Source organism: Festucalex cinctus, chromosome 1 (genome assembly GCF_051991245.1).
Source record: "Festucalex cinctus isolate MCC-2025b chromosome 1, RoL_Fcin_1.0, whole genome shotgun sequence".
NCBI classification, from domain to species: domain Eukaryota; kingdom Metazoa; phylum Chordata; class Actinopteri; order Syngnathiformes; family Syngnathidae; genus Festucalex; species Festucalex cinctus.
This window is the reverse complement of record NC_135411.1, coordinates 39271672-39294087: the sequence shown is the minus strand read 5'-3', so window position 1 is coordinate 39294087 and position 22416 is coordinate 39271672. Positions and strand designations below refer to the sequence as shown.

Below are 22416 nucleotides of genomic sequence, written 5' to 3'. Positions count from 1 at the left end.
AACCTGTATGTTTTTGTTCAAAGCATATTATTACATTAGATTTTATCCAATTTCTGTTGTTTTTGTATATTATGAAACTGGACTTCACTTCCATTCAAAATGAGAATGGATTTGCTTATATTTTGTTTTTGTTTATTTATTAAGAATTGTTTATCTAGTGAGTTTAATAAACGTGTACATCAATATTCAGTATGTCGAATATTTTTGGACTTGCTTGCAGTGTTGATTCCATTCCTGACATGCTATGCAGAAGTCCGATGATGCCTCTCATGGTGTTCCACTTTCAAGTTCCACTTCAGAAATTCGTTTTCACTTTTCCAGTAAATTGTGCTCACACTCTTGAATTGTCTAATTTGCGCTCATTAAATTAAAACATTCAATAAGTTAATACCAACATCCAAACATCATTTTATAATGTAATTACTCTAACGAAGTACCGTATGTAACAAAACTGCCAGATTCTTGAAAAGTTTTTATCCAACCGCCATAAGACTGCTGAATAGAAAATGAAAGGGACAAGTGCAATATATGAGTAAAAACTCCTCTGAAAGTGTAAAGGTTTTTTTTTTGTTAGTTTTTTAGATTTACTTATAACTTTTTATTCTATGTTTTTATTTCGTGCTGTGCATTTTTGACATTTCATTCGGTGAACATCTTCGATGTTATGTTTGCTGAATGACAATAAATCTGAGTCGGAGTCTGAATTGCTTCCTCATATCAGGAGCACCTAAACACATTTTGTGACAGTCTTGGTCAGTATGTAGAAAAGTATCTTGCTGCATTTGTGACAGATCTCCTTTCATCTTTTGTTCAAAAACACTTCGCACGATAGTAAATGTTGTGTCATCAACAACTTATTTGAAATAATTCACACAACAAGCCTCATAAAGTTGTGACAAAGAATATGCTTACTTGCTCTGATCCAAATCCTGTTGTATAATTCGTAAGCAGAAGCAGTAGCAGCTTCGACCTGCGGCCACAAACTGGACACCTGGGCACTGGAAACTTTCTCCCCTCGAAGCACAATCCAAGTTATTCTCCAGAAGGATCAATATCTGAACTGCCAATTTTACAAAATGTCTCGTGGCGCGTCATAAAGCTGCAGCGTCTTTGATGGTGAAGTGACCGTTTGCTTTGCAATGTTAATTACTATTACAAGCCAGGATACAATGACTGTTATTAATATCTTTCCTCCAACACAAACCTCTCATTTTTCAAAAAGTATCAGAATTCTAAAATAGTAAAGTTTTCAGAAACAATGAATGTTTGTAGTTATATACTAATCAGTGGGTATGAATCATTAGTTACACAATAATTCATAGATGTTCAGATAACCATTTACCACTGTAACTTTAGTTTAAACAAATTCTATCACTAATAAATACTAAACCACGGTAAATGGAAGCATTTTTGAAGAAAATAAATAAAAACTGAGTGAAACTAAAATAAAACCTGCTCTAAAAACTAATCAAAACTAATTAAATTAAATAAAAAAGTCAAAACGGAATAAAAATCTAACTGTAATAAAAATAGGAACTAAAACTATTAGAAATCTGATTCTAAAAGGAGCATGTATACTTTTTTTTTTTCTATATCAACAGTATATAAAGTCCATGTGCTAAACAATGCAAGAAGAGAAGCACACGTGTGTGTTGACATCTATCCTAAGTGTCAAATGTCGTTAGTGTGGCGAAAAGTCAACTTTGCAACTTGCTAATAGTTGTCCCCACACGTTTCACACGTTCTTCTCAACAACCCTGAGTTTGTATTTGCTCCTTTAAAATCCACAAACCAAACGATTGGAGGCTGCAATGGGGTCCTTCGACATTCTGGATTGTTATTTGGGATTATTTTGCCAAATTTCAAGACGATTACACAATTTAAACAAACGATGTTCACTGCCAACATGGTACAGGGCTTTATTCATGTGCCTTTTGTGCATCAGTCCCCACTCAGTGTGAATGTATGAAATGTTGTCCTGTGACTGACTGACCTAATGCTCAGTCACACAATGTTTTCATAACACTACCTCATGCAGTTTTGTATCTCGCTAACGCACACACAAGACTGAGGGGAAACTTGGGATTCAATCTGCGACCATCCATTTGCACGACAACAAACACTTAGTTCAAATGGCGCTTAAGTTCTGACCCTAATGTAAGATGTTGTGATTTTGCCTGGGATAGTCTTAAAACGCATAATGTACAAAAGCTAAACATTGCATAATATCTGAAAACTGACATCAATCGTCAAAGATTAAAATGATTGCCCCAATATTACTGATTTTATAGATATAGAACTTTCCTCTCCTTTGAGGTGCTCACTACAGAAGCGCATGTTGCTTCATCTGGGAAATGCTTCGTCCATAAAATACAACATATTGGGAGGATTGTTGTAATATTTTCAGAGGTTGATGTATAAGGAACATGCCACATTACACAATGTCACACAAAAAAGCTTGCAGATTCTCTTAGCGTAATGTGTGGGACTCGTGCATGCCAAAATTAACGTATTCGCGTATGCGGCCTGTGCTGTGTACCTAACATTATTTTCAGTAAATCTGTGACAGGCTCTTAAAGATAAGTTAAGTCACACAATTATTTATTTAGATTTTTATTGTATTAGTGATAAACGACTCAACATTAATATTGCACAACACAAACTTAGCTAGTATGCTAAAATAAAATAGAAATTCAAGCAGAAGGCACAAGCATCTTGGTGGGTGGTCTTGGCCCCCTTGTGAGTGGATTTTACTGGGTCTCAAAGAGCCAATTTATTTAACACCATGTAATAAGATTACACAACATTCACACAAATTGATTTAAAATGCATTGACACAAGAAAGAGGCATTTCATTTCCATATTTTTGGTCTGCAACAGGATGAAAACCTTTTGACCTTCCAGGCTCAAAGCTAGTTTTATTCTTCGAGCATGATTCGGTTAAAAAAAAAAAAAAAAGAAAAAAAAAAAAAAAAAAAAAACAAAAAAAAAAAAAAACGTCCTGGCTTGGACAGGACCCAATGGACCAAAGTGCGATTCAGGTGCATTTTACAGGAAAATGATCTTAAAGTCCTGTGGCTATTTTTTTCCCCCCGTCCTTTTGTTTGTTAGCATCATCATAAAAGTTTGATACCCAACTCAAAAATTGGGACAGAACAAAAACTATTTTGGGGCAATGACAAAGGTTTGTCACTGATACGCACTCTCTCTCTCTCTCTTTCGATTTTAACACAATAGTTTTGCCAAATATTTTCACTGAGACCATCTTTGTCCTCAACCTTTGGGAATAGCTAATATCATTTCAATCGTTTTTCCTCTCATATTGGAATCTCAAACCTTTCCATGACATTCTCCCATCATCGATTTGCCAGATAAATATTGAAGATCAATATGTGATTTGATAGCGGTAGAACATATTTATTGTATGCTCTGTATACCAATGCACTCTGTATTAGCCTAATTGTAAATAATTGTTTAGGCAGCATTAGTTACATCTCCCTCACAATTCTGAGGTTGTGGGTTCAAATCCGAGCTCCAGCCTAACTGTGTGGTGTTTGCGCGTTCTCCCCATGCTTGTGTGGGTGTTTTCTGGGTACTCCTATTTAATTTGCAAGGTGTATCTCTGCTGTGGTAAAATTATTATTATTCTCATGACAATCGCATTGCACCACTAGTTAGACCTGGTTTTACCGAGTCTAAACTGTAGTCTACTTTTGGTGACCAAATTGGCAGGTGTTACCAAATTCACAAACATGCTAGACTAGACTTGCGCCGACACAAAAATTAAGATGCTCCTGTTTAGCCGTTGTGCCCATTCTTACACCTAGCACACGGGCGCCAGTCTACAAAAATAGAGCCCTCAGATATTGGCTGTAATCATGATACTGCTATGACATAACAGAAATGTTATTGCTAACTACCGAGGATTTTTTTTTTTTTTTTTTTTACGATGTGAAGGCCATCACATAAAGAAGATGTACAATGAGCAGTTTGTATGCTTGTGTACATAAAAGTTTCTTTTTAGCATTATTTATTCTGATAACATGCACAGTAGCAACAGTTGAAAATGTCATGTAATGAGTCTGACGAGATGCATTTAGAATCCATGTCTCCTAACTAACACTATTTTTCCATACTTATATGGACAGTTGTTCAGTTTGTCCTCCTCTTCAACCAAGATGGATTTGATATGTAAATGTGGCATTTACCATCCAGTTGCACTTTCATTAGGTAGAAGACTTTCTTTTTTCTTCTTTTTTTTTGTGACGTATGCGAGCAATCGTGTTGCTTTGTGACGCTCCCACAGCCGAGCTGAAGGTCGAATCAGGGAACGATGAGGTGGCACTTAGCTCTCTTTCTTCTTCTTCTGCCTGCTTTCTTTCCTCAAGAAAGGCAGATCGCATTCCATCCTCCTCCCAGAAAAAAAAAAAAAAAAAAGGAACAGGCAGACACATGGATAATGTGAAGGTATCTGCAGTGTGGGAGAGCAGAAGAGAGAGAGGGGCCGGGAGAGCAAGAGAGAAGGAGGAGTGACTTGGACTTGTTGGCCAGCTTGAGAGTGTGCAACGTGTCTGCTTGCTGGTGGATCAGATGGCGGCGCGGCGCCCTTCAGCGCATCTGCTCCGTCGTAATGGCGGGCTTCTGCTTAATTACAGCTCACCTGAACACCACCTTCTGAAGATGGTGTGAGGGGTGGGAAGCTGTAAAAGGGGCTTTTATTATTCATCTCTAATCACAATCATAATGTTGGCGAAGCCCTCAATTGTGCAAATATTTCTAAACAGGCACTTTTGGAGTATTAAATGCACAATAACATCCTGTGGGATCCCATTAGAAATGATGTTCGTGTCCTAGATGACTTGAGGAGGCTTATGTTGATCCATACATGTCAGCTAATCAAAAGTCACTAAGTTTTACAATTCCAGGACCTAGTTGAATCAATGAATCTTACAGTCATGTGACATTTTGAAGTAATTGCCATGTGGGAAGATTTATGCCCATTATTGCAGTCTTTAGCAGAATGCTAAACAATCCATGTGATAATATAGTCAGTTTGTCTTACACAGGGCTATGATGTGTGAGAAGAAACATTTAAATATGCTGATACTAGGTCGATATGGATGAAACTAGCTGTCTCTAAAAGGCAGATTATTGAATATGGAGAAGTCTTCACTCATGTTAGCCATTCTATCAACTTTTCATGGTGGCTAACTTCAAACTGCTCCAGGCATATTATTGCCCTTATAAAATGTAGTTCTGGTGGAGAACATGCTTAGTATTGATATTACCAATTGATGTGTAATCTTGGGGCAGCACATCATGATGTCAATGTCTAATTCAGACGAGCTTCTGTGGTGTTTTGCATCTGAATGAAGATAGATAGCAATAAGTCCGTTCTTATGACTGGCTTTGTGACTTACTAAATCTTTTGAACATTATACGGGGAGGAAGTGCAGTGGAAGAATGTGATACTTTAGCAAAATTTTCATATTGTGTGGGCTAGCAAGAAATATTGGTAGACATCCATGGAGCCTGTAGAATTCCCACAATAGCGCTTGATGACAACTGCTCAGTAGCCCGTGATTTCATTTTAAAAGCTCAGCAAGTGGATGCAAATCACAACAGATGGTTAATGTGGCGAAAGAAACAAAATGGCGGCCATCAAACACACGCAATAGGTTACCGGCATGCAGTCCTTGCCGTGAAACCGTCCCATCCCATTCCAAAGGGTTTTGCATGAACCAGAAGTGCAATGTGTCAAGTAAAGCAGGATAATGTGACTTTTACAAGCCCGAAGTGAAGTCAATGTGGATCAGGAAGCAGATCGGGACCAGAAATAAAGTCTGAACTGAACGTGTGGCTGCCGCCGCTGGAGGAGGAGATCTTCCTCGAGCGAAGCGATGCTCTTCAGGATCAGGTTTCCTTCTCTTCTCCCCCCTTTTCCTCATCCAAACTCCAACCCTTCTGCTGTGGAATTATGGAAGGAGGGACCTTCTTTTTTTCCCCTCCTTTCTTTCTTTTCATCTATTTTTTTTTTTACCCTTCCTTTGAGGGAGGGGTCCATTCTTGTCTTCCCTAAACGTGAGCTCCAGCAAAAGGGTAACGAGGGTGCGTCCCAGCCGCTGCAGTCCCAGCGCCTCCCAGTTCAGACTCCCATATAAAAACCCTGGTGGAAAGTTAGTGTAGGCAGTAGGGAGTTTTCTGCTGGGGTCAGGAGGACTGTGGAACAAGCGGACCCTGCCCCAAACACCCGTGTATGAGTGGAGTGTAGCAGAAAGAGAAGACACCTCCAACTTTTTTCCTCTCTTGCCTCAAAGAGTCTACATGTCTAGAGGCATCTAGATATGTTCAGCTTTGTGGATTTGCGGCTGGCGCTGCTGCTCAGCGCAGCGGTGCTTCTGGTGAGGGCACAGGGCGAGGACGACCGTAAGTCTCATCATCTCATCACTGCTTTGTGGAGCTTCTCAAGCAGAATTTTGACTTTTTTTTTTGTTGCTTTCCTCATTTCGCAAAGTGGATATTTTGTCTTCGCGTGGACGTGGCGGATTAGATCTAGACAGGGAGGAAGGAAGCGTGTCTATTAGATAACGCAACGTTGATCAACGCAATGTTTCCAATAGATAGATAGATAGGGTTTGCGTCATGCAATGGGCATCCCAAGGAGGCCCCTCTCTCCTCTCCTTGCATTAGTCTCCCATCCCCCCGCCCCCACCCTAATGCATGCAAAGCAAGTCGCTGCAGGTTTTCCTCCAGGCCAGGGTTCCGAGCATAGAAGCATGGTTTACCAAATCCACCCTTATTTGGACCATTTTCTTAGGATTGCAATCCTACACACACACATTTGCAACCTTAAGAGGCACACGGCTTTCAGCATGCTTTACCTCCGTTTGGTTTAAATGCATCCCCAGCAGCATATTCCTCGACATCAAACAGCAGGGGAGGCTTCAAAGTAACACTGGCTATGGCCTGCCAGGTGAGGGACAGCGAGACCTTGGGTGGAAAAACAGAGAGGGAAAGGAGGAGGTGAGCAGGAAACATTTGTGCTCATCATGTGTTCTGTGCAATGAGATGAAGGAAGTTTTCACCTAAAAACTGAAAAGTGTGCTTTTGGTGCGTCTATATTGATTGATCAGTTTCTCAGTAATGTTCCTACGCTCCCAAAACAAGAACAAAGGAGCAGAATTTCAATTTTCCAGATGCGGGTTGTCTAGAAAGGGTCGTAAAAAAAAGCTGTCTCAAGCAGAGGAGATTTGTCAGTCTTACACTGCCACCTAGTGGCTGGCCTGTGAACTTTGCGCACACATCTGGACGCCCCCCGTTTTCACCCTCTCGCCCCATCCCCTCTCCTTTTCTGCCGTTTTTTTTTTTTTTTTTACGTGGCGCTGTAATTGCAAACACATGTGAAGTGTTTCCAGCTGCTGCTGCCAAGCCCTCAGCCGGTCTGAGCTCAGCTCGCTGGTATTTTGGGAGGTCATTTAACCCGTTTTTTTTTTTTTTTTTTTTTTTTTTTTATCCTAAGAAATATAAATCTGCGATGTGACACATAAACTTTACTTTCATGTATTTAAATGATGTAATATTGGAGTGGTCTTTCTACTAATATTAGGTTAAATCAGCTGCTGAAATGTTTATTTAACTGATCATTTCCCCTACATTCATCGTAATTAATCCTAAGCCTATAACTATCCTACATTTTAAATAATTGTCGCAAATTCTTTAATACCTTTTTAGAAAATTGCCAAACAGGTGCTATATGATTTGTTGTGGTTTTGTATATTATTGTCTCTCGTGTGTAGTGTAGCCGACTGACCCGTCTGTGCCCCTCTGTCGCCCCCCGCAGGCTCGGGCGGAAGCTGCACCCTCGACGGCCAGGTGTTTGCGGACCGTGACGTATGGAAACCCGAGCCATGCCAGATCTGCGTGTGCGACAGCGGCACCGTGATGTGCGATGAGGTCATCTGCGAGGACACAACCGACTGCCCCAACCCCGTCATCCCCCATGACGAGTGCTGCCCCATCTGCCCCGACGAAGGTACTCCAGCCTGCTTCTCTCCTAAAACATAGTCACATGGTAATATAGACACATTTCATTTGAATCACCATTTTTGCAACAATGAAAATGATTATAACAATAAAGCAACAAACATTTTATCGGTGCATTTAAACTGATATTTTCACGACTATAAAATAGGATAATAATGAATATGTTGCAACTAAGCCCCACTATTTACAAAACAATTGACATGAACCTTTATTTTAACATGTTCAACTAACACACATGTTTCTCCTCATCTGTCTGCAGGCTACCAGGGTCAGTCTCAGGTCGAGGTAAATACTCTATTAAATTATGACATTATTATAATTGGTACATATGGAATTGATTTGAATAAAGCATTCCTGTAAATGATTTCAAATCATCATAGATTTTAACCATAACATACCATCAACAATCACAACTTGATTTCAGTACTGGTTGTTTTAATTTATGAATTGCTATGGCATACTTTATTTATCACATAACATTTATTGTTCTAAATTTAATGTAAACTGCATTTTCATTCTTTTTTTTTCCTTAACCACAAATACAATAATTGATGACGTCATTCATGTTCTGATAAATTAATCACATTATGAGTTTAATTGGTTGTCTCCTTTGCTAAAATGCTGACACTGTCTTTTATTTATTTTTTATTTTTTTCTGTTCCAGGGACCCAAGGGAGACCGTGGACTGAAGGGAGATAGAGTAAGTGCAGATTTTTATCCACCTGTCAGCTCTCATTTTCGCCTCCAGTGCATGTGTGTTTACGTTGGAATTGAAGATGTGTTTGCACTTTGTTGTGAAGACGGAGATTATGATGAAAGTCACACTGAGTTGCATTCAAGTTTTGGTCCTGTTTGCACCAGTTTTTAGTTATTGGAGTCATGTTATTGTGTAAAATATGGCAGCCATTTTGTGCTTCAGGAGTTTGTATCAGTTGAATGTCATTAAATGAAAACATGGAGGCCTGTTTGAAAGAGAAAAATGATGTTTCATAGGCACAATTGCCGTGGTTATTCAGTTTGTCAGGTAATTGGTAAAATAATTTCAACTATCTTCAGGCGTGTTTTTATTTGATTGATTCCAGTGGTGATTCATATCGCTATAAAGTGTTGTGGTTTGAGGTGATCTGACCATCGATTGCAAATGTACATTGCGGCTTAGTTTGGCATATTACTTGTAATCATTGAAATGTTTTATTATTGTATTTGTATTTTACTCGCAGAGATTGGTTATGAATATGTCATATTCAAGTTGTTGTTGTTGTTTTTTTTACCTAGTTCCTGTTTCCTAAGGTCACATGACCACTGTTACTGGTTAGTCACATGGTCCCTCTCTGGTATTACCAATGTTTGGAAAGGATTATTGCTTTTTTCCATCACAGTAAACAGAATTAAGACATATAAACAGGCTATGATAACCATTGATAATGTGACTGATATGATGAATGAAGAATGAATATTCATAAAAAAACAATATTGTATTATGATGATGACTTTTAACCTGCTCCTTTTTCTCTTCCCCCCTGCAGGGCCCTGTTGGTCCCCCTGGTAACGATGGTATCCCCGGCCAGCCTGGTCTGCCTGGACCTCCCGGCCCCCCTGGACCCCCCGGCCTCGGTGGAGTAAGTCAAGATTTTCCCTTGAATTTTTTTGTTGCTGCTGTTGACGTTTTCATTTTTGAGAGACTATGAATACAATTGACGTAATTCATGCAAGAAAGCCATGTGGCGCTTGCTTCCAGATAATATTCATCATGAAGTCAGGACTATTATCTATATCTTATCTTAACACTCATCTTATTGTTAAGATGGTAATGTAAAATAATATACAGACTACTATGTTGTGTAGTGGGTCCTAACAAGCTTAATTCTATTTGTTTATGTCGAATGTTAGGCTAATCCAGTTTGCTAACCAAGCCAATGTCAGCACACTACAAAATGATCACCAGGCTACTGATATGTTAAAGCCACAATACTAACAATGACGTGCTCATGTCATGTCAATATTAACATTCAACTTGCTTAAAGCATTGACTTCATCGGTATTGACCAACAATTGATATCCCGATGGACAGACAGCTACTGGGAAGAAATATTAACATTAACAACATACTATAAATGTCTGGGCACATTTCCTGTATGGAGTCATGGTGCAATTGTGCCATTACTGTATGTGTTTGTAACATTTGTGCATGGTTTTATGTTCTTGCAGAACTTCTCCCCTCAGATGTCTGGCGGCTATTCAGACAAGTCTCCTGTTGCACCCATTCCTGGACCCATGGCAAGTCCCTCGCATACACACACAGAAGCATGCTTATTATTTCAATTGCAATTATGATCTCATGGGCTCTAACCTCTCTGATTTCCTTTTACAGGGCCCTATGGGACCTCGTGGAGCTCCTGGACCTTCCGGTTCTAGCGTAAGCACACAACTTCCGCCCACACTAAATTGTGACCAACTTAAAAATTCCACTTGAGTATTTCCGATGGAAACAAAGAAAAAAAATCACTTATTGTTGGTATAAACCATTTAAAAAAATGTATATATTGTTGATATGGCAATTTGCATCCCACCTATCAGGAACCAGCATTCAGCTCACTCTCAATAACCACAATTGTTGTACGTCTTTTATGGTGAATTCGTCTATACCAAAAGAAGTGATTGTTTGGAACACGCCATGTCTATAGCAAAAAATGGCTATTATGAAACTTGTGTTACTGACAGTGCTTTTGTATCGTCTGCTCAGGGCCCTCAGGGATTCACTGGCCCCCCTGGTGAGTCTGGAGAGCCCGGACCTGCTGTGAGTACTACGAATACAGCAACAAACAACCCACAAAAGTCACTTGACGCCATTCTGACTGTTTGTGCTTAATTGTCGTCCTCTGCAGGGACCCATGGGACCCCGTGGACCTGCTGGCCCCTCCGGCAAGAACGGAGAGGACGTAAGTGGACTGTACCTCATCTCCAGTCTCCTCGCGTCCCCACGCGCCATTTCAACTTTCTTGTCTTTCAGGGTGAATCTGGCAAACCTGGTCGCACTGGTGAGCGTGGACCCGCAGGCGCTCAGGTAAGTCACCAATGCCAACACGCCTCACCTGAATGACGTCATGGAAGCAAAAGAGGAGCCTTAACAAACTCTCGCCATCCTCCAGGGAGCTCGCGGATTCCCAGGAACCCCCGGACTGCCCGGCGTCAAGGGACACAGAGTGAGGACAACACCAGCAAACGTTTCTCTTGCATCTCATGTCCAGACACGTGACTCATCCATCTTTGCTTCCCTTTAGGGATTCAGCGGTCTGGATGGTGCCAAGGGAGACTCTGGCCCTGCTGGACCCAAGGTAAATGACAATTTGATTGTTGAATCACACACGCTAAAAAAACACAATACTGTTGAAATTCTTGATGATGTATGAGTCTCAGTTTTGTGTTTCCTTGGCTGCTTTTTTTGCATAAATAGCGCAAACATGCTTGGAACTGTAATTATTTTCACAACCAAAATCTGACTTGACAGTGAACCAAATTTTTAGAATCAGTAATTGTAATATCTATAATGATAGTGCTACTACACTACCTTTTTACCCTGATTGGCTTGGTAAAAAATCACATTTCTTGTTCTACTGACTATCGTGAAATGTGTAGCACTCATTTTAGTTAAATATGTTACCTCACCCCATAAAAATGGCTACTATGACAAAGTAAAAATAAATAAATATTTATTTGCCTATTTGCCTTAACATTAGTCTGAAAATGTTTGCATTTTTATCTTGGAAGAGATGACACTAGAAATGACCTCTTGTTGACCATATATGACGATACATTCGATTTTAACAATATCCTACTCAGCAGTGCAGACATACAACATACAGACGTACAGGAACTAGCTGCAATGTGGTAGTAGCTCTGTATTAGTAGAAGTAGTATTGGTAAAGTTTGATGTGATTGACTGGTGTCTCATTATTCTCCAATTTAATGTCAATTGTTCATGAACTTCACAATCAGTGTTTCATTTCAGTTTATTTCAGACCCATTAGCATAAAATGGCCATATCAAACAAACATTGTCTAACCCGCCTGTGTTTGTTTCTAGGGAGAGACTGGAGCCGCTGGTGAGAACGGAACTCCCGGAGCCATGGTGAGTAAAAACCAGCCGCCCTCCATCTTGAATTCTGTTTCCGACGATGCCAGATCATATGGATTTAATCCTCATTTTCTCATCTTTCAGGGACCTCGCGGTCTGCCTGGCGAGAGAGGTCGCGCTGGCCCTGCTGGAGCTGCTGTGAGTCCGCGCACCTTTTATTTCACCCCATCATTCAGTCAATTGATCACAGATGGGAGCCAAACTTGCTTATCGTTGTGCCGCAGGGTGCTCGTGGTAACGATGGTGCCGCTGGTGCTGCCGGACCTTCCGTAAGTGTGCATTTTGAAGCACAATCTTCAAACTTGATGGCCTGTCCCGCACATTTGTTTGAATATGTTGGATTGATTGCTTCTATTTAGGGTGCCACCGGCCCCGCTGGACCTCCTGGATTCCCCGGTGGCCCTGGAGCCAAGGTACAAACGCAACACTTTTTACATTTTATTCTCTTAGGAGAAGTTTTGTTTTTTTTATTATTATTATCTTTAGGAAGTTGTGGAGCTAGGTTTGAAAGTGTGAGGGAGCTTGTTGTTTTGGGGTTTTGCATTTGGTAGATAGACGAGTAACAAAATATATATTTAAAAAAAAAATGTATTATTTGGCATTTGAGTGATATTGCCATGTACTGAGACATCCTATGACTTATAATGCATCCATTAGGCACTAATATGGGGATTTCATTTGTGGAAATTTTGGAGAAATATCAGCTGTCAATGTTTGGAAATATGTTGAGTATGTTTCACACTCTTTATACTTTAGAATAAGTTTTATTCATAATTTAATTTGAATTACGATAATTCTTAAATTAGGCTTGACCATATTTTTGGCCGCTAAATTCAACATGAGATTTTTTTGCGAGCTTATTATTTAATCATATAACCCACTTTTTAGGGTGAGGCTGGAGCTCAGGGTACTCGTGGACCCGAGGGCCCCGCTGGAGCCCGTGGTGAGCCCGGTAACCCCGGACCCGCTGGCGCTGCCGGACCTGCTGTAAGTAAAAAAACAAATCCACCTATGAGACTGAATGAGTCAAAAAAGAGTGTGTCCTCATGAAAAAAAATCATTTGTACTCATTCAGGGCAACCCCGGAACTGATGGTGCTGCTGGACCTAAGGGACTTCCTGTAAGTAAAAGATGTGATCCCAAGCCGCAAAAATTTGCAGCAGAGACACAGAGCTGATGTTAAAGTGTATGCTGCCCCCTACAGGGTGCTGCCGGAGTTGCTGGCGCTCCCGGATTCCCCGGACCCCGTGGACCCCCAGGACCCCAAGGTGCTGCTGGTGCCCCTGGATCCAAGGGTAACACTGTGAGTAAAACGTTTGCTTACCATGTGCTATCTTCTTCATGTGGAAAATGTAAAGAATAGGATTTTCACAATAATGACGCTTACATAGTCTGCACTTGTAGCCCGATTATTAAAATTGTCTTTGAGTGATCACTCTTGATTACTGTTGATTTATTTGTTTTTGGCAATGTTTGTTTATGCTTGCTTATTTGTTTGTCTCAGGGTGAGGCTGGTGCCACCGGATCTAAGGGAGAGCCTGGTGCCAAGGGAGATGCTGTAAGTTCACCACCAACTTTTAGAAGCAGTTGGAAGTACAGTATGTAATGTGGTTGCTCATGTTTGTGTGCACCTTTTTATTGTGCAGGGTGCCCCAGGAGTTCAAGGACCTTCAGGACCTTCCGGTGAGGAGGGCAAGAGAGGAGCCAGAGGAGAGCCCGGTCCCGTCGGAGGCCGTGGAGTTCCTGGCGAGCGTGTAAGCGCCACAGCAAAAAGTTAAAATTCAGCTCAGTTATGCATGATGTCTTTATACTTAAGCACAGGGTGTAATTTGAGACCAGGCAACATCAAAACATTGCACAGAAATACCACCGGCACTGTATCTAATCAGTGCAACATACACAAACATTAGTGCCCCCTACAGGTTATTAGGAAAAAGGCTGTTATTTCATGAGCAAAACATCATCTATAGCTAATGATTAGATAATCAATTAATGCCTTTTTGTTCTGAATCAGAGATTTTAAGGTCAAATTGGAGTTTCCACAGAAGATTGTCAGGATCTTTCTTTATAATATTTTGCAACAACTTCCTGTAGGCCTACACATTCAGTTTGTGTTCAAATAACTAATGTGAATGAAATGTGTATAGGAAGTCTACCATACTTTACTTTGTTTAGATAACAGTGGGAAAAGTAAAGTTAACCAATTTATTGCCCTTTTAGTGACCTGAACAGTGCATTCTTGGTAGAATACATTTACTAAAAAATGTAAGCTTTTTTTCACAGACCTAAGCAGCATTGTTTGATTCCCTCTACAGGGTGCCACTGGCGGCCGTGGTTTCCCTGGTGCTGATGGCGCTTCTGGACCCAAAGTGAGTACAGCACATATGCACTGGTGTCAGTACTGTAGTTTGTTTTCTGTTGAAGTCAATGGTGTTAAAATAATTATTCTCTGACAATCTTAGGGCGCCACTGGTGAGCGCGGTGCCCCTGGTGTTGCTGGAGCTAAAGGTTCCACTGGTGAGTCCGGCCGCACTGGTGAGCCTGGTCTGCCCGGAGCTAAGGTACAACTTTGCTGCTAGTTATTTATGATACACAACATTTCTGGACTGGCCATATCCTCTTCTGAACATTTGTCTTTGACCTTCAGGGTATGACTGGTAGCCCTGGCAGCCCTGGACCCGATGGCAAGATGGGAGCTACTGTAAGTCCACATCTTAATGTCCTCACTTTTTTGAATGAATGCACAATGAGCTAATGAAACCACTTCACCAGGGTGCCCCTGGACAAGATGGCCGCCCTGGACCCCCTGGCGCTGTTGGAGTCAGAGGCCAGCCTGGTGTTATGGGATTCCCCGGAGCCAAGGGAGCCGCTGTAAGTACCAAGTCTCAAGCTACAAAGCATGTTTGATCAGATCCATGAAACTATCTGGATGCAGGATAAATGAGTACCCCCCCCCACCTGTCCTTAGGGTGACGCTGGAAAGTCCGGTGAGAGAGGAGTGATGGGACCTACTGGCCCTGTTGTAAGTTCTCAGTGATACGTTATGCAGTCCTTGTCATATTAAACAAGCTTGCTCGACACTCAAAACTGAATATCTGTGGTTATTTAGGGTGCCCCAGGAAAGGACGGTGAGGTTGGTGCTCAGGGACCTGCTGGACCTAACGTAAGTAGATGAACACATTAACTCCAAAGTCCACCTGCTCAATCTTTATTGGTTATAATGTTCCTTCCTTTGCTCTTCTCAGGGACCTGCTGGTGAGAGAGGTGAGTCAGGACCTGCTGGACCTCCAGGATTCCAGGGACTTCCAGGACCCCAAGGTGCCATTGGTGAGAGTGGCAAGTCTGGAGAGCAGGTGCAGAATTCATTAATTTAATCAAACTCTGACTATATGAAGTGTTTTTTTTTCTTCTTCAATTAACTAATTGGTCTTTTTTCTTTTTCCCCTGTAATTAAGGGTGTGCCAGGAGAGGCTGGAGCCCCAGGAGTTGCTGGTGCAAGAGTAAGTCACAATCACCATTTCCTGATAACAGGTTATAAAGACTTTAAGTGTAAAAGCGAAATAGCGGGCTGATGACATTTTGGAATCTCCCTTTTAAGCTTTTGATTAATTTCCCCAAAGCGCTTTCCTGAAAATAGTCCACATTACATTTAGCTAGAGCTGAACGGTTGACCCTGCCCTAACTCTGTGCTGCGCCTCTAATTCAGGGTGACAGAGGTTTCCCCGGTGAGCGTGGTGCCCCTGGTGTTATCGGACCTGCTGGTGGCCGTGGATCTCCTGGATCTGCTGGAAACGAGGGTGCTAAGGTAATCTTGGCTGAAATTGAAAGATATTTCTGACTCTACTTGTGAGTTATTCTTCCATCTAATCTTTTAATTTGCTTCAACTTTATTTCAGGGAGATGCTGGAGCATCTGGTGCCCCCGGAGCTCAGGGCCCACCTGGACTGCAGGGAATGCCTGGTGAGCGTGGTTCCGCCGGTCTTCCAGGACTGAGAGGCGATAGAGTGAGTCATCACACCACCATCAGATTCGACCAACAGAAAGCTCCACCTGTATCAGAATCTCATAATGATCATTTCTCCCGTCTCCAGGGTGAGCAAGGAATTAAGGGCGCTGATGGAGCACCTGGCAAAGATGGACCACGTGGTATGGGTGGTGCTATTGGCCTTCCCGGACCTGCTGGAGCCACCGGAGACAAGGGAGAGACTGGCCCTGCTGGACCTGTTGGACCTGCTGGAGCCCGTGGAGGCTCTGTGAGTTATCCTCTCTTTGCTTCTCAAGCTAGACTCTAGCCCGACTCTCTTATGACATCATCGTACATGCTAATGCTAATAATGCTCTTTAGTCCATCCAACAGCAGAAGAGACTTCTCTGTCATCTTTTTCTTCTCAAGCTCTGCAATATTCTCTTCCTGTACCATAGGGTGAGCGTGGAGAGGCCGGACCACCCGGACCTGCCGGATTTGCTGGACCTCCTGTAAGTTTATAAATGTGTTGGCTTCATTCACAAATGTTTGCTGTTGTTTGAATCCTCAAGCTAACCTTTTTCTCTTCACCACTGTTTAGGGTGCTGATGGTCTTGTTGGTGCTAAGGGAGAGACTGGTAACAATGGTGCTAAGGGTGATGCTGGTCCTCCTGGTCCTGCTGGACCTACTGGTGCTCCCGGACCCCAGGTTTGTAAAGTCAAATCATCAATCATCATTGTATTGTGTGCCCATTATTAGCTTTCGCGTGCTAAGTAACTGCGTACTGTGTTCATTCAGGGTCCCGTTGGAAACACTGGTGCCAAGGGAACTCGTGGAGCTGCTGGACCTGCTGTGAGTTAGAACAATTACTGTTTTGAGGTCTTCTCTTCATCCTCATCCATCGTATTCACATTAAGATTTGGTCTTCTAATGAACCTTTTCTCTCCTTACCAAGGGTGCTACTGGCTTCCCTGGTGCTGCTGGCAGAGTTGGACCACCTGGCCCCGCTGTAAGTCCACATTGAATGTTAGCAGATCAGTTCAGACAGCATGGAGGATGCACAGAACTTTAAGGATAATTGTATGCTATTCTTGTTTTGTAAAGGGCGTTGCTGGACCTCCTGGGCCTGCTGGACCCGGTGGAAAGGAAGGACCCAAAGGAAACCGTGGTGACACCGGACCTGCTGGTCGCGCTGGTGAGGTTGGAGCTGCTGGAGCCCCTGGACCTTCTGGTGAGAAGGGTAGCCCTGGTGCTGATGGTGCTCCTGTAAGTTATTTTCACTTTACTATAAATCCTGCACCACAAAATCATGACTGAAATAAGTCCCCAAAATTTAGAACACATACTTTATTTGTACTAACCTTGCTCGCAAGCATTAAACATAATTTTGAAAAAAGGTCTATTTGCTGGTCGTTTCTTCCACCCTACACTTGGCCGTCTAACACTTTTCCTCTGCAATCCCCTGCAGGGTAGTGCCGGTATTCCTGGACCTCAGGGTATCAGTGGACAGCGTGGTATCGTCGGTCTGTCTGGAATGAGAGGAGAGAGAGGATTCCCCGGTCTGCCTGGACCTTCTGTAAGTTCCAACTATTACTTAGTCCTAAAGTTACCAAGGCATAATTTTCCTAGATTGCAACTAAATGCACAATGGCCATGTCACCCACAGGGAGAGCCCGGAAAGCAGGGACATGCTGGCCCCGCTGGTGAGCGTGGACCTCCTGGACCCATGGGACCCCCTGGACTGGCTGGACCCTCTGGTGAGACCGGACGTGAGGTATGACAAGAAAGTGGCTCTTGTACACTTCAATTATCCGTCAACCTATGTGTTTGTTCTTTGACTGTATAACACAATTGATCTGTATTGTGTTTCTCTTTTAGGGTTCCCCTGGTAATGAGGGATCTGCTGGCCGTGATGGACCTGCTGGACCCAAGGTGAGCTCAATGGACATTACCCAATCAATATGTGCTATCAATCAGGAAGCTTTTTTAAGGTTCTATGAGATCTGATCTCGATTGAATAGCTCCATACTGTGATGATTAAGCAAGCAAGCCATTTGCATCATTAAGATGACAATGGCTCAATTCCCAATTGGTAACCCTTTCATAATAATCCAGGATTGGTTTGATTGGAAAGTCATAGTAGGGATAGGTCCTGGCTCCGCTATATCACTGACCAAGAACTATATGGTATAGAAAATACAACAATGCTAATACTACAGAATGGTGAACATTTCTTTAAAAGAGAAAGTAACAGATGATCTTATGGAACAATTTAGGGAGACCGTGGAGAGTCCGGCCCTGCTGGAGCTCCTGGTGCCCCCGGACCCCCTGGTGCCCCTGGACCCGTCGGACCTGCTGGAAAGAGTGGCGACCGTGGAGAGAGTGTGAGTGTCTTATCAAAATATCAACTTTCAAAGTTGAGAGGTAAAAATGTATTAATGTGCAATATGGTGCTATGTTCCAATTAATTTTTTATATTCCAGGGAGCTGCTGGCCCTGCTGGTCCTTCTGGCCCTGCTGGACCTCGTGGCCCTGCTGTAAGTAAAATGATGAGCATGCGCAACAGACCTCTAAATTGGGAAGAGAGACCAGGTGAATTATATCATCTCCTCATAGGGAGCCGTTGGACTTCGTGGAGACAAGGGAGAGTCCGGTGAGGCTGGTGAGAGAGGCATGAAGGGACACAGAGGATTCACTGGCATGCAGGGATCTCCTGGACCCGCCGTATGTCTCTCCACACTCATGACGACATCTTTTATGAAGTGTGGGAAATTGCATATATGGATCTCAACTATGGTTTTCTTTGTACATCCGATAGGGTCATTCTGGAGAGGCAGGACCTGCTGGTGTTGCTGGACCCGCTGGACCTAGAGTGAGTTAATGCACCAAAGAAATTCTGTCTTTGTGTTCTACTTTCTTCCTTTTGGGAATTTAATTAATTTCTTTTTTTTCCCCACAGGGAGCTGCTGGAGCTGCTGGTTCTCCTGGTAAGGATGGTATGACTGGACTTCCTGGTCCCTCTGGACCTCCTGGACCTCGTGGACGCTCTGGAGAGATGGGACCTTCTGTAAGGCTCACTTACCTTTGTGAACTGTTGAGAGGACTACCAAAACTGTGTTAACGCAGCATTCTGCCTCCCTTGTTTTGCTCTTTAGGGTCCTCCCGGACCTCCTGGACCTCCTGGAGCACCAGGCGCCCCTGGCGGTGGATTTGACCTCGGTTTCATTGCCCAGCCCCAGGAGAAGGCTCCCGATCCCTTCCGTATGTACCGCGCTGATGACGCTAACGTTCTGCGTGACCGCGACCTGGAGGTGGACAGCACTCTGAAGACCCTGAGCCAGCAGATTGAGCAGATCCGCAGCCCCGACGGTACTCGCAAGAACCCTGCCAGAACCTGCCGTGACCTCAAGATGTGCCACCCAGACTGGAAGAGCGGTGAGCCATTCTGTCACAGACTATTCAAATGGTCATTGTGGGTGTAGTGAACCAGACAGGTCGAGGCTTGATTTAATACCTCAATTAGACTTGAGTGGGTAATGCTATGTGGTCGCTATAAAATGGAATTCTGACATCTTGTACTCCTCCATCTTCAGGAGAGTACTGGATTGACCCTGACCAGGGCTGCAATCAGGATGCCATCAAGGTCTACTGTAACATGGAGACTGGAGAGACCTGTGTGTCCCCAACTCAGCGTGAGGTTGCCATGAAGAACTGGTACGTCAGCAAGAACATCAAGGAGAAGAAGCACGTCTGGTTCGGCGAGGCAATGAACGAGGGCTTCCAGGTAAATGCACTGAATCCGACAAGGTCCTTCGTTCTCCTTTCGTTTCATTATCTGTCGTCATGTACACTAAGCTCTCTGCTCTCCCCAAAGTTCGAATACGGCAGCGAGGGCTCTCTGCCAGAAGATGTCAACATCCAGATGACCTTCCTGCGTCTCATGTCAACTGAGGCTTCCCAGAACATCACATACCACTGCAAGAACAGCATCTCCTACATGGATGCTTCCACTGGCAACCTGAAGAAGGCTCTGATCCTCCAGGGCTCCAACGAGATTGAGATCAGAGCTGAGGGCAACAGCCGCTTCACCTACAGTGTCCTCGAGGATGGCTGCACGGTGAGTACATTTGCTTGGATCCGTCACTCTTGACATCCACTATATGCCATGTGATTTCTCCCAAGAAGTGACAATAATGAAACTTGAGGAATTCTGATACTGATCCTATTCACTTCTTCTCTCCCCTCACAGTCACACACCGGTACATGGGGCAAGACAATCATTGAGTACAAGACATCGAAAACATCTCGCCTGCCCATCATTGACATCGCTCCTATGGATGTTGGTGCTCCAGACCAAGAGTTTGGCCTTGAAGTTGGACCTGTCTGTTTCTTGTAAAAAGAGAAATCTGGACTTGAATATGTTGTGGTGCGTGAGTGTGTTTGTTTTATTTTTTTCTAGCAACCATCCCTCTTAAAAAAAGAAAAGCCACCAAAACATTTTTCTGATCTGGCCCCTTTTTACTCCTCATCCTGCGATACTATACGACCATTGTTCCAATGGTCTACCATGCCTAAAACCTGCACTTCAACAAAGATGGCAGTGATGCGGCAATGCTCGCATCGTCGCGTTTGGGACCACTACTTTTTTTTGTTTTGTTTCTGACTCTTTTTTTTTTTTTTTGTCTTGTTTTTACCATCACCAACACCAAGGATCCCATAGAGAAGATTTTCACTGGCAACAAGAAAATAATATATGCTTCTGTAAAGTGTAAAAAATTGACTTCCCCCTCTTCAACCAAGCCAATCCAGGCCTCTCTGGAGTTTACAGAAACACACAGGTGACTTTTGTATTTTTATACACCCGCCCTGCGGTGAGAGGAATGAAAGGACAGTCCCGACAGACAGAACCCGATTGCTTTGTACCACGTTTCAGGTGTTGATGAATAAACGGTGAAACTGACAGCCATGTTTGTCTTTGTTGTTGTGCCACCCGCTCTCCACCTGCCCAAAGCCACGTTGTTTTGCTGTTGTGGCCACTCTCTTGTTTGTTCCTCTTGTCTGCCAAAGTCACATTAAAACCACCAGCAGAGAAACATGGGTTTAAAACTTGTTTTTCTTTTAAAGAACATCCTATGGCTACCTCAAAAAAAAAAAAAAAAAGTTTGAAAGAAGTGTGCTTGCCTGCAGGAGTTGTGGCGGTCAGTGGAGTCATTGAGGCACTTTAGTAAAAACAAAACAGGTGCTATTCTCTTGTTTAAGGTCCCTGACATCCACTTTGTCTCTACTGTTCTTTACTATTGAGCTGAGTGATGTGACAGAGGCCTTTTTTTTGGTGCTAAAATGAAACCACCTAAAATGAAACTTCTCTTTTTCAGTGTTTGTTTTTCTGTTCTCAACCCCCTGCTCATGTAAATCAAGTAAATTATCCAAAAGCCTTCCCCTCCTCAGCCCTCATTAAAACATCTGTTGTCATTTGTTTCTTGTTTTCTGGAGGTGGATTTTCTCATACAAAATTTTGAAATGCACAGTAAGAGAGCCATCAAGAGAGAAAGAAATTGGGAGGAACACCACAAGAATCTGTACTATTTTGTATATGTATAATAATTTGAGATGTTTTTAATTATTTGAATGCTGAAATAAAGCATGTTAAGTGGTCGTACAATGAATCCTGCCTTCACTGTCTCAATGACTGCCCCAGCAGGACCGATCTCGAACTTGGACAGCTTTGTAGAGCACTTTAAAAGAAAGAATTCAAGCACCTCCTCAAAGATGTTGAACTACAAACGATTTGATCTAATTTGAGTATCCTAAAGATACTCCTGACTTCAGTAATGCATGGATGTGGAGCAGGTCTGCACAGTTTGTTAAGCATCTTAACACTAGACCGTTAACATGTTCTCTCCAGCACTTATCTGAAACATTGAAAGCTTCTTTTATGCCCCATAGGTTTGTCCTCATTCATATGACACAAACACCACTGCACTTTAATTGAGAAGCAGCCTACCTGTCAGATGGTGCTGTGAGTTCCCAATCTCGATCCCCAGGAACCAAATCCATTGTGGGGTGCACAAAACATTTAATCCACTAAGATGTTCTTATCCGAAAGAAGGAATCCAGAGCAGCTGCATCACACAGCTCCAACAGCAAAACAGAGAGAGAGAGTGACTGGGTAAAGCCACAGTGCAAGCAGTGGGCATCACAAAGAGGCTGATTGTCCACCTTGAGAGTGCAGCCTCGCACTCCCTGCGGGGCTCCACAGAAGAATATGGGTCTA

At 42.8% G+C, this 22416-nt stretch overlaps 1 protein-coding gene and 1 long non-coding RNA gene across 2 annotated transcripts; one reads left to right on the top strand and one right to left on the bottom strand.

Moving 5' to 3' along the window:
• Positions 1–3882: 3882 nt before the first annotated feature.
• LOC144027461 (uncharacterized) lies at positions 3883–8027 on the bottom strand. Its single transcript, XR_013285467.1, has 3 exons — positions 7811–8027; positions 6882–6990; positions 3883–6552 (listed from the first exon to the last, which is right to left on the bottom strand). It is a non-coding gene; the product is annotated as an uncharacterized LOC144027461 (long non-coding RNA).
• On the top strand, positions 6178–21102 carry col1a1a (collagen, type I, alpha 1a). Its single transcript, XM_077534997.1, has 49 exons — positions 6178–6426; positions 7841–8032; positions 8303–8328; positions 8708–8743; positions 9570–9662; positions 10252–10320; positions 10415–10459; positions 10787–10840; positions 10929–10982; positions 11054–11107; positions 11193–11246; positions 11325–11378; positions 12127–12171; positions 12262–12315; positions 12402–12446; positions 12537–12590; positions 13066–13164; positions 13253–13297; positions 13382–13480; positions 13682–13735; positions 13824–13931; positions 14493–14546; positions 14640–14738; positions 14825–14878; positions 14950–15048; positions 15146–15199; positions 15287–15340; positions 15423–15530; positions 15633–15677; positions 15884–15982; positions 16074–16181; positions 16269–16430; positions 16600–16653; positions 16743–16850; positions 16941–16994; positions 17098–17151; positions 17247–17408; positions 17611–17718; positions 17809–17916; positions 18021–18074; positions 18419–18526; positions 18626–18679; positions 18759–18866; positions 18961–19014; positions 19102–19209; positions 19298–19577; positions 19736–19926; positions 20017–20259; positions 20392–21102. Exons 1-49 carry the CDS (start codon positions 6345–6347, stop codon positions 20536–20538), a joined length of 4347 nt encoding a protein of 1448 aa, XP_077391123.1. The 5' UTR covers positions 6178–6344; the 3' UTR covers positions 20539–21102.
• Positions 21103–22416: the final 1314 nt, after the last annotated feature.